The sequence below is a fragment of the Callorhinus ursinus genome, unplaced genomic scaffold (assembly GCF_003265705.2).
Source record: "Callorhinus ursinus isolate GAN/ISIS: 27379988/994484 unplaced genomic scaffold, GSC_fseal_2.0 scaffold34, whole genome shotgun sequence".
In the NCBI taxonomy this organism is placed as follows: domain Eukaryota; kingdom Metazoa; phylum Chordata; class Mammalia; order Carnivora; family Otariidae; genus Callorhinus; species Callorhinus ursinus.
Window position 1 is genome coordinate 2,057,362 of NW_027397096.1, and position 12,092 is coordinate 2,069,453.

At 48.4% G+C, this 12,092-nt stretch overlaps 1 protein-coding gene across 3 annotated transcripts in view; it reads right to left on the minus strand.

The window, feature by feature from the left end:
- NXN (nucleoredoxin) overlaps positions 1–12,092 on the minus strand; it is a 149,541-nt gene that overhangs the window by 21,532 nt on the left and 115,917 nt on the right. For all 3 annotated transcript variants that reach the window (XM_025851454.2, XM_073879321.1, XM_073879320.1), the window contains exons 2-5: positions 8,914–9,031; positions 7,159–7,292; positions 6,575–6,675; positions 5,332–5,438 (exon numbers count right to left, since the gene is read on the minus strand). In XM_025851454.2, coding sequence (XP_025707239.1) covers positions 5,332–5,438; positions 6,575–6,675; positions 7,159–7,292; positions 8,914–9,031 — 460 coding nt within the window. The remainder of the gene's footprint in view (positions 1–5,331; positions 5,439–6,574; positions 6,676–7,158; positions 7,293–8,913; positions 9,032–12,092) is intronic.

The window sequence follows — 12,092 nt, forward strand, 5'->3', positions numbered from 1 at the left end:
TATAATCCAATAAAAACAGATGAAAATATCCTCCTGAAGGGAAAACAGAGAAGAGTAAATGAAGCTAAGTTCAAGGGCATGCAACAGAAAAGGTGAGTTTTGCAAAGTCCTAAACATGGTTACAAATTCAGCTCTGGGTTTTCTAGGGGCTAAAGGGGGAAAAAAAATGTGGTCCATAACGGAAGTCAACACATACAAAAGATGAAAGAAAAAAACCAAAAACAAAACTCTACCACTGGCTTAAGAGAAGTTCAGCTTCTGCTGGGCACTATAGGATAATGTCCGGAGCATAAATTCCAGTAAGTGGGATTTCTAAAAGGTTCTGTAGATTTTTAAAGGCCTTTGATGTATATTGCCAATTGCTCTACTGACAGGTTGTCCTGATTTACATTTTTACTAGTAGTCTGCTCTCTTCCCTACACTGGGGATTATCTTTTAGGGGGGATGTTGGGGGTGGTGGGCATTCTTTGCAAATAAGATAGATACAAATTCAGTGTTTTCATCTGTAAATCATGGAAGTAAATTATGCTGAATATTTTTCACATCATATCAATGCACTGGATGAATTGCCTACCTCATATCCTATACATACTTTTTACTAAATTATCTCTCTCTCTCTTTTTTTAAAGATTTTATTTTTTATTCAACAGAGAGAGACACAGCAAGAGAGGGAACACAAGCAGGGGGAATGGAAGAGGGAGAAGCAGGTTTCCCGCCGAGCAGAGAGCCCGATGCGGGGCTCGATCCCAGCACCCTGGGATCATGACCTGAACCGAAGGCAGACGCTTAACGACTGAGCCACCCACGCGCCCCTAAATTATCTTTTTTTTAAAGATTTTATTTATTCATTTGACACAGAGAGAGAGAGCACAAGCAGGGGGAGTGGCAAAGGGAGAGGGGAAAAGCAGACTCCCTGCTGAGCAGGGAGCCTGATGCAGGGCTCAATCCCAGGACTCTGGGATCACGACCTGAGCCAAAGGCAGATACTTAACCAACTGAGCCACCCAGGTGCCCAATTCTCTCTCTCTCTCTTTTTAAAGATTTTATTTATTTATTTTGACAGAGAGAGAGAGACACAAAGCGAGAGAGGGAACACAAGCAAGGGAGGTGGGAGAGGGAAAAGCAGGCTTCCCACCGAGCAGGGAGCCCAGACGTGGGGCTTGATCCCAGGACCCTGGGATCATGACCTGAGCTGAAGGCAGACACTTAACAACTGAGCCCCCCAGGCGCCCCTCTTTTTTTTTCCCCCCCAGGGAGATCTCTTTCTCTATGAAAGATATTGATTATTAGCCATACATGTTATTAATATTGTTGGTTGCCTTTGTTTAAGCTTTTTGACATCCAAGTTATTTTTATTGTAAAATGAAATTTCCTCCCTTTTCCCCCCAAGTTAATCAGTTAAATATTTATTAAGGCCCAACACTGAAGCCTCTCAATTTTACTGAGAAAAGAGAGGATAAGTTCAAGGTCACTCAGCCGGAGGTAGGGACAGAACTGAGTTGTTGGTAGCCTGGACTAGAGAGGTGGTATCAATGAGGGTGGAGAAAAACAAGAAACAGGCAACAATGTCCCAGGCTTGGTAGAGGTAGGACAGTTGACGTTCTTCTTGGATCGTACCTCTAAGATGCCTCCCCAGTCATCTGTGAGGGTATGCTCCAAGGCCCAAGCATGTCTCAGAGTCACATTTTGTGCACATTTGTGTGTGAATATGCGCATGCCCACAGACATGTACAGAAGCTGGTAGAGGGGGGCAGGAGAAGCCAGAACATAATTGAAGGGCCTTTGTTAGGGGTGTCAGAGGAAGACACACATCAAAGACACCTACTGGTGTGTATGGTGAAAATAGGGAATAGAGAAAACTCAGGAATGTCTCTGTATTGCTGCAAGGACCAAGATGAGAAATCTATGGTCCTCAGAAGAAGCAGGGCACAGCCGTGTGTAAACATGGACACTGTTGGGCGCAAAATCTAGGTAATGCTAAGGCAAGATCTGGAACTAGCCAGCCTACCAGTGGGTCTCACCTCGAGCCCCTCCAAGAACTTCTAGTCACAACCCAGGGACTGAGGCTGAGGGACATTCACACTGGCTGGCTGCACCCCTTTTCCACTATGCAGTTACAATAAGCTTGTCACGGGGCACCTTGGTGGCTGAGTCAGTTAAGCGTCTGCCTTCGGCTAAGGTCATGATCCCAGGGTCCTGGGATCGAATCCCACACTGGGCTCCCTGCTCAGTGGGAGCCTGCTTCTCCCTCTGCCTGCCACTCCCCCTGCTTGTGCTCACTCGCTCTCTCTCTGACAAACAGATAAATAAAATCTTAGGAAAAAAACAAGACTGTCACATCTCCTTTAAGTGACACACAGAGTTACCTCTGGGGTGAAGATTTGAATCCTAGGAGGAAGAAGGTGTGTTTTTTAAATGAACAAAGAGGACCGAGGAGAACATTTAAAACCCTCGAGCCCTGTCCTTTCCCTGTCACACTCTTTGATAGCAGAGGACCCTTGCTAGGGCCAAAGCCAGTCTCTTCTGTCACATCCCAGCCCTCATTCCCAGCAGCCCTACACTGGCAGGGCTTTTGTTTCTTCTGCCGATAACATTCTTTCCTCTCCATTTTACTAAAGCAACTCCTACGGTTTCCAGATCTCAGTTTGAGCATAACATTCTTATCTTCCCAACCAATCCGGATTCCCTGTTACAGGCCCTGCTAGCACTGGGGACACCTTCCTTCAGAGCACTCACAATTGCAACTTACACTTATTTGTACAATTGACTGATGGGATGTGAGCCTCCCTTCTAGGGCTGTAAGCTCCCTGAGGGTAGGGATTGGGTCTGTTTTTACTCAAGACTATATCTCCCCTGCCTGGAAGAACAGACATCCTCTAGTCAGCTCTCAGTAAATACTTGTTGAATGAAGGAATAAATGAATTCAGAAACCTTAAGTTTAACTTATCCTCACAAAGGGGCAATTTAACCCTCTGTTCAGTACCACTGGCCAAAGGTCACTCTTGATACTCATCTCAACAGATGCTGCTCCTATGTCAAGGCACGCATGTTTTAAGTCTCTGTAAAAACAGAGTGCTAGAAGGAAATAAGCCTGTGACATCTTCTTTAAGTTATTCAACCCGGTACCCTTCCTTCTGGACCAGTAAACAATTCTTATCTATCACTCAGCTTTTGTTTGGGAAGGGAACTGATTTCATCTGTTTCCTTAATAGGAGGCATGAGCCTCCACAATTCTTGAAGGGTTAACAGACCTAGCTTATCAATACCCAAAGAGTGGTCCCTGGGCCACCAGCATCAGTGTCACTTGGGGGCTTGCTAGAGAGGGAGGATCTCAGCCCCACTCCTAGCCAGACCCCGGGAATCTGAATCTGCATTTTCACAAGATCCCTAGAGGACTCTTATGTGCATTTGAAATGGAAAAGCAATGATATAAAATTAACTGTTCATTGTTTTGAAACCTTAGCTCCAAACAAAGCCATATGCTTTCTCTAAATGATGAAGAAAAAGCTTAAAGAACCTGATGAGTCCCTCCTAAGCTGTGGAATTTGGACAAAATTTTGATTTGTCTTTTTTTTTCCCTCCTACTCCCTATAAGAAGCACTGAGAACTCAAATATTAGCTGTTTCTGCCTAGGGCTAATCAGGATCTGGTACTACTGCTACAAAGGAAATGAGTTTAATCCTTTTTTAAAAATTGAGACATAATCGACATAGAAGAATGCATTTAATTCTTAATAGGTCAGTTAAGTGCTTTACCAAGAGAAAACCTGGCTGGATGAAGGCTGGGAAGAAGGTATTCACATAATAGAGAATAAAAACAGTTTGTCAACAGATGTTGGCGAGGATGCGGAGAAAGGGGAACCCTCCTACGCTGCTGGGGGGAATGCAAGCTGGTGCAGCCACTCTGGAAAACAGTATGGAGGTTCCTCAAAAAGTTGAAAATAGAGCTACCGTACGATCCAGCAATTGCACTACTGGGTATTTACCCCAAAGATACAAATGTAGGGATCCGAAGGGGCATCTGCACCCCAATGTTTATAGCAGCAATGTCCACAATAGCCAAACTATGGAAAGAGCCAAGATGTCCATCAACAGATGAATGGATAAAGAAGATGTGGTATATATATACAATGGAACATTATGCAGCCATCAAAAAAACGAAATCTTGCCATTTGCAACGACGTGAATAGAACTAGAGGGTATTATGCTAGGTGAAATAAGTCAACCAGAGCAAGACAAGTATCATATGATCTCACTGATATGAGGAATTCTTAATCTCAAGAAACAAACTGAGGATTGCTGGAGTGGTGGGGGGTGGGAGGGATGGGGTGGCTGGGTGATAGACATTGGGGAGGGTATGTGCTATGGTCAGCGCTGTGAATTGTGTAAGACTGTTGAATCACAGACCTGTACCTCTGAAACAAATAATATATGTTAAAAAAAAAAAAGAGAGAGTAGGAAGGGAAAAATGAAGGGGGGCAAATCAGAGGGGGAGACGAACCATGAGAGACTATGGACTCTGAGAAACAAACCGAGGGTTTTGGTGGGGGGGATGGGTTAGCCCAGTGATGGGTATTAAGGAGGGCACGTCCTGCATGGAGCACTGGGTGTTATTCGCAAACAATTAATCATGGAACACTGCATCAAAAACTAATGATGTAGTGAATGGTGACTAACATAATATAAAACAAAATTTTAAAAAAATGGTAAAAAAAAAAAAACACAGTTTGTCTCACTTAATAATCATTATTTCCAGAAAACACCATGATTAGTACTTTTAAGTCCAAGTTTTCAACACTCTCAGGAAATGAGTTTTCTCACCTACAGGTTCTAGCCACTCAGCCCTCACTATTGTGCTTCAGGAACCAGGAAATGCTTTATATACCTTATCCTATGAATGCTCCCAGAGACTCTTTGTGGCAGGGATTTATCATGCCCACTTTGCGGATGAAGAAACTGAGGCTCACAATCTGACTGATGGAACCAAAGACCATTCCCAGGTCTGTGTGACAGGTGAACCCTCAGGATAGGGTTTTGGCCAAGTCATCTGGGAGCGTGTGCTCGCTCCATGGCCCAAGTGCATCAGAGCACACGAGGTCAGGTGGTGAGAAGCGGCTGTTTCACCTGCACGAGTACTTTTTTTTTTTTAATGGCTTTAATGAGATATAATTTACATACCATAGAATTCACTGCACGTCATTTTTAAGATGGTAAGGAACACGAACATTTATGGAAATAAAGATGTCGTTTTCCCTCTAAAAGAAAAGCCAAAGATGCAGTGAGCCCAGACGGGCAGGTCTCCGGGGAGCCCCATGGAGTCAGGAAGGCCTACCTTGGATTCCATACAGCCGGTTGAGGCGTGACCGCCGGGCCTCATCGGTATAGGGGACAGCAAGCCAGGGCATCTCACTGAAGTACTGTTTGAATGAGTCCTCGGACCTACAGAGTCACACATGGAAGCAAGGCTCTGTTATCCTTGAAAGCACCACCGCGGGGTCCTCCCCGCCTTCTACCAAGCTATGGCCAGCACCCCGAATCATCGTGCTCCGCAGACACCAGGCTATGGGAGGGAACTATTCTACCCCCTCTGGTGTACACCAAGAAGCAACAGCCTCCCCACGACAGGCGGATGTGAACTAGACCGACAGGCCATTCCAAGTAGCCTGCTCCTCTGGGTCCTACCAGTTTAACTCAGGCCCAACTTCTCATTTTTCAAGAGAGACAGGTGGTACTTTTGCAAGCAGCCTACATGTACTCGACACTGTTCCCCATGATACTGCTATTCCGTGAGGGTAACAGTGCCGTGCACAGGGGCACACTCTTAACCAAGCAGAAGCCTATGGTTCCCTGTATTAAAAAAACTCTCAGAATGACAGATCTAACCACAGTGATAAGAAGCAGATCAGGGGCTCCCTGGGGCTGGGGTTTGCGGGTGACGACTGAGAAGGCACTTTGTGATGACAGAAATGTTCTATACTTAACGGTGCTGATTACGGGGGTACATACGTTGGTCAACAGTCGTTGAACTGTACGTAATTGTGATGAAGGAGGGTCGCTGACGAGTAAAACCAGCAAGAGGGCCCGCAGCAGAGGAAGTTGTGGTGAAAAGGACCTGAGGTACTCCAGGAGGAGACTTTGCCCTTCTTGTTTTTAGGACAGCCCCCAGGCAAAGGACGTGGCCAGAGCGAAGGGAAATTATGGCACAGCCGTCCCAGACAAGTGTCACATTCCATCAGCCTCTGGCTCTTTTCTTTCCATCCTTCCCCTCCAAGCCCTTTCATCGTGACCCACAACGCTGAACAAATCAGAAAATCGCATCCTAATCTCTAATGACCCAGGCTGGAAGGGGACATGCCACAATTATTTACAGCAAGAACAGGTTTTTCTCGGCTCCCCTTCAGACAGGAAATCTGAAATGTATCTGGCCGTTCGCCAATCATCCCAGATAAGCCTTGCCCAACCCCCATCTCCATGCTCTACCCTTAGGGAGTGAGACGTGTAAGGTAAGAGAAATGTGTGTTAACCTCTGGAAAAGGGAACAGAACGGCACGGCCACTTTCCCGAGCTCACGTTACCTGTCCGCACTAACAAAGATGATCTCAAATTTCTGGCCTGCCTCCTTGATCTTCCGGTAGGATTCCACCAGGACCCGGGTGAGGCTTCGGCAGGGTGGGCACTGCAAGAGGAGAGGGGGATCCTGCAGCCTGACGCTGGACCTGGCCTTCCCATTTCCCAGCCACTTGCCAAAAGAGACCGGGTAAGCGAGACCCAAGTAGGACTGGGAGAGCGAAGCCCGGCTTAATAAAGAGGCAGAAACAAACACGCCTCTTGTAATGGTGAGTGTCCAACACGGGTTGCCCCCCATCCACACGTCATGCCAGCGGGTGGCAGGGAAAACAAACCCCCTTAGAGACTACTGAAAGCCTCATCAGAATGGGTTAGGAAGACTCTCCTTTCAGACCAGTCAAAAGAAGAAATTTTCTTGCTGCCATCATCATTCATAATAATAAGCACTCGTGGCATGCCAACAATGCATCAGGTGCAGGAGGGAGTAAGAACACGGAGAGTCACGCCCGAGCAGTTAACACCTCCAAGAGCCAACCACGACTGGTCTTGGTCGCAACATCACTGCTTCCTTCCATCTGGACTGAACACTCACCCAGTGTGCGGAGAAATAGACTCCCACGTGAGACCCCTCCAAGCTGCTGCTCTCCAGGGACTGTCCATTATTTCTCAGCAAGGGCCCTGCAATGACTTCCCTGAAGGGTTTAGGTCCCCAAGGGAATTCCAAACCTGAAACAAGCAACAGAGGGTGAGAACATTGTTAAGACTCTTCCTTACGGTCTCTGACCCAAGAGGCGTCAGAGAGGCAGGGCCCGACAGCATTATCATCAAATAGTATTTGTTAACACACACAGAGGATCTGGAGCTAAAGCACAGGAAGGAAGGCAGAACCCATTCATGGCAGAGCCCCACATAGCTCGCAGATGATGGTTCCCGAACCTGGGTGATCACAGGGCCCATCTCCCGGGGGGGCTTTTGGAAAGTTACAGAAGCCCTGGTCACACTCTTGAGTCTTGGGATCTGGTGCCAAGGCTGAAGATGTATGTCCAAAACAAAGCAAAACAGACTCCCCCCAGGTAAGTCTGATGCTGCGCCAGGCTGGGAAATCCTCATGGAGGAACCATGAGTTGCTTCAAGTCCAACCCTGGAAGCTCAGTGGCTCCCAACTCTGATGGCATTTTAGAATCAGCGGGGGAGTTTTAAAATAGGATGCTCCTGGGGCCCACCCCCAGGGATTCTGATGCAGTTGGTCTGGGTTGGGGCCCAGGAAACCAAGTGAGAATTAAATCCAGTTAAAGGAAAGAGTAAAAACTCACTCAACCCAGATGTTCTACATTCTGATGACACTTAAGCCCCAGGCAGGAAGAGCAACACAACAGTGTTTTCTCACAGGGTGGTCCATGGACCACGGCCTCAAAAATCGCCTGGGGTGGGTGGGGGATGGGAGAAGCACAGACTGGTTAAAAATGCAAGTGGCCAAGCCCACCCTGAATCAAAGAGACCCAAACATCTCTGGAGGTGGGGCTGGGAAATCTGCATTTTTAACAAGCTCAGAGGAGGGAGAGAGGGAGGGAGAGAGAGAGAGAGAGAGAGAGAGTGTGTGTGTGTGTGTGATTTGAGAGGGTAAAGACTGGGTTCTACCACGCCTTGCCTTTTACTGAGGGCAATTCTTTGAAGCAGGTGAAATTTTTCCTGGGAAAATCTGTGACCAGGGTGAATCCCCTAATCAGTAAGTGAGGAAGGGAAGGCCTCACGACACTTTAGGACAGCAGTGCAGTGGGGAGAGAACCAGAGCTCGGGCAGCCAGCGAGCGGGACACTGATAACAGCAGCCCAGCGCACGACCACCCACCCGGCCAGTCAGCAAGGCCAAGGCCAAGGCACTTGGGCAGCACCAAGAAAGGAGGTCAGTCACCCCCTGGGCCAGGAGAGCAACACAGAGGCTGTGACTTGGCGACGGTAAGATTTTAAAGAGACAAAAACCTCACAACCGCTGAACCTGCCTCTAATTGGTGAGGTGACAGCTGCTATGGACATAGCACCCAAGTCCGTTTCCGGGCTCTCACTGCTTCTCGACGGCCTCCTCAGCCCTCAGAACCGAACTTCCTTTCTCCGATTCCGTCTCCTTTGGCCCATGAATTAAAGCCCCCAGTAGGGACATTCTGATCTCTTTAAAAATCTTAACCATGACCCGGAGGATACTCTAATTTCATCATGACAATATCCTCTAGCCAAGTGAACCCACTCATATCTATTTCATTTGTATGTTCTCTGCCAATGGGGATGAAGTCAGGGTAGGAGGATGGAGCCGGGAGTACGGGACGGACATGCCAAGGTCCTACAGGTCCTACCTTCTGGGTCATCGCGGATCACCAGCAGCCCATTCCTGCACACGACCTTCCCGGTGGTGGCGTCTAGGAATATTAGTGATGGAATGTTGGAAATGCGGTATTTGTTCCAAAGTTTCAGCTGTAAGAAGAAAAGGGAAATAGGTGGTTAAGTCCCAACCGCATTAACTGCAGCATCCTTTTGAGCCCCTTGGGCCCAAGGGGTGAATGAACTGTAACACACTGAAGTACAGATCAATGAAGAAGTGAAGCTACGAGCCCACTGGCCTCTGTGGTCTGGGGTAGGGCAGGGGAGTCTGAGTCCCACCCGGGCTCAGGCTGTGACTGAGGCCAACGGAGGGATCACACCTGTTCCAAGAGAGCTCTTCGATGCCCCTTCTCCCGCGGGCATTTCCTCAAAAAAGCATAAAGATGGAAAATGGATTATGAAATGAACCACACGTACACCCCCAACGCCAGGTGCTTAAGGCAGGAAGGAAGGCTTTTTATCGGTGCCTGTCAACCCTATCAGCAGGCAGGTGCTCCCCTGCTTCCCGGCTCTGCTGTGCCCCCTGAGCCCTGAGGGAGAGGGGACAAGGGTATTAAACAGAAGACCAAGTAGCTAGAGTCTGGCCCTCTCCCACTCCACCGGGTTCTTGCACTTGGAATATTGGCAGCGGTGGTGTGTGCCACTCACCCACAAACACGAGGGAAGCAACATCCTGAGCCAGCCCCAAGCCTCAGTTCTCAGTGCCACTTAAAATAACCCACAGTCTACTGGCAGGCTCTTGAGGTTGGCTGTGCCAACTGTCAGAGGAGCAGGGTCTAGGAGGGACGGGGCTGAGGAAGCATGAATGCAACAGCCCAGGACAGGGAGCTGAGTAGGGGGCGGCTCCCCTTATTTGCTCCCAGCCATCGGGGTGAACATCATTCAGGTGGGTCCCTGGGCGCTGAGCTTAACTGCTGAGCCCAGAAAGCGACATAATTAGATAAAATGTCCAACTACCAAGGCAGCTCCAGAGAAGAAAGAAACCAGGGGAAAGGGAAGAATGGCCCACTGGTGATTCAGCTGCAGCCTCCCTTCCGGGGCCTGGGGCCCACGCAGGGGGGCCGGCCGCCTGGGCATTGGCAGAACGGGGCATGGGTGTGTCAAAGGGAAGCAGGCACCAGAAGTCCAGCTGCACAGAGCAGATTATTATTGTTTTTAATTCAATCCCGAGCAGCGAGGGAGTCGGGTGGGGTATCTACCAAGAAATGTTAGGCTTCCCCTGTCTGTGGAGATCTGGGTCTTGGCAGGAAAGGCTATGGTACCCCACCTCCAAATGGGTGGGCCCTGCCTTTGCAGTGGGCTCCCAAACCAGCCCTTCGAGCAAGAGCAACTCTGCACAGTTTGCACTGCCCAGCATTGCATCATTCCAGAGAAACCTGATATAGGCCGCGGATTCAACATTTTTAGAAGAAGAGGTTCAATGACAGGCCAAGACCATCCTGCTGCTGGGCTTGGCTCTGAAAGTTTGCTAGTGCAAGGACCCGGCCAGGTGAATAAGTTTCAAAGGGCGCAGGGAGGAAGATGAAGGGACTTCTCTGGTTTAAAAAGTAATTACTGGAGGGAGAAAAGTAATTATTGGAAAAAATGAGAAACATAGCAAACCACAAAAGTTGAGATAAAAATCACCCATGACTCACCACTTATGAAAGCTTGGACAACTTTATATTTCCACTAGCGGTAAATGAGAGAGCCCATTCCCCAGTATTCTTACCAATACTCATTTTTTTTTTAATTTGACAGGAAAAAATAAAGCCTTGTTTTTGTTGCTTATCTTCTACTTATTGATGTTGAGGCATTTCGTATCTCACTATTATAAGTACACTGTTCCTTCCCAGTATGTTTTGTGACTGCTAAGTGCTAAAATTCATTCAACAGTATTAACTGAGCGCTTACTATGTGCCAGCCCTATGCCCAGCACAAAAGATGCAAGAAAGAACAAGGCAAATGAAGTCGCTGCCTTCACAGGGCTTCAATTCTAGTGCGAGAAACAGGCAAAAATAAGAACAGAATAATTTCAGAAACTTTAATAAAAGAAAAAAGAGCAAGGTAAGAGCAAAGGCGTGCTGAGGGGGGAGTGGTACATATTTCAGAGAGGGATCAGGGAAGACATCTTTGAAGAAATGCCATTTGAGCACAGACCCCTGATAGGAGACGGAGTGAGTCACGCGCGCATGGAAGGAGGCCACCTGAGGCCCCGGGCACCTGTTAGAGGCTGGGAGGCACAGGAAGAGGGCTGGGGTGGAGCAGCCAGACAGTCAGGGAGGGGCCGCGATGACGTCAGAAGGGCACTCCTGGCAGATCTTTAAGGCCCTGCAGTCCAGTAAAACGGATGGAATTTTATTCCCAGTGTAACAGGAAACTACGGAAGGTTAGCAGGGGAGTGGTATGATCTGACTTACATTTTAAAAGGTCACTCCAGCAGCCCTGAAGGAATAGGCTGCAGGGAAAGAAAGGGTCTGGAGCAGCCAGTGCAAACAGCCCAGGCAGGAGGTGACAGCAGCGGCGAGGACCTGGGCTATAGCAGCAAAGAGCGAGCACATTTTTTTTTTTTTTAAAGATTTTATTTATTTGACAGAGAGAGACACAGCGAGAGAGGGAACACAAGCAGGGGGAGTGGGGGAGGGAGAAGCAGGCTTCCCACGGAGCAGGGAGGTCCATGCGGGGCTCGATCCCAGGACCCTGGGATTATGACCCGAGCCAAAGGCAGACGCTTAATGACTGAGCCACCCAGGTGTCCCCCACATGATAATATTTTGAAGACAGTCACTAGAGAGGGTTGACAAATTGAATGTGGCGAAGCGACGAGGGAAAGAAAAAGATCAACAATGTACTGTGGTTTGGGGGTTTGAGCAAAAGTGTGCCAAGGGTTCCCACTGACCAAGATGAGGAGAAACTTTGGGAGGGAAAAATCAAGATCGTACAGGTCAGTCTGAGGTACCAGTGGAGATTTCAAGGAGGCACCTGGATTGACCAATCTCTGGGGAGCCGGGGGGAGGGGGGGAGTCATGGGATATAAATCGGGAATCCTCACTGCCTGGATGCTGTTAGGGGTCATGGGCCTGCAGTGAGGTTACCCAAGGAGAGGGCATGGCTACAGAGGGAAGGGCACCCCCGGGCAGATCCAGGGGCCACCCACAAAAGACTGAGAGCGCAT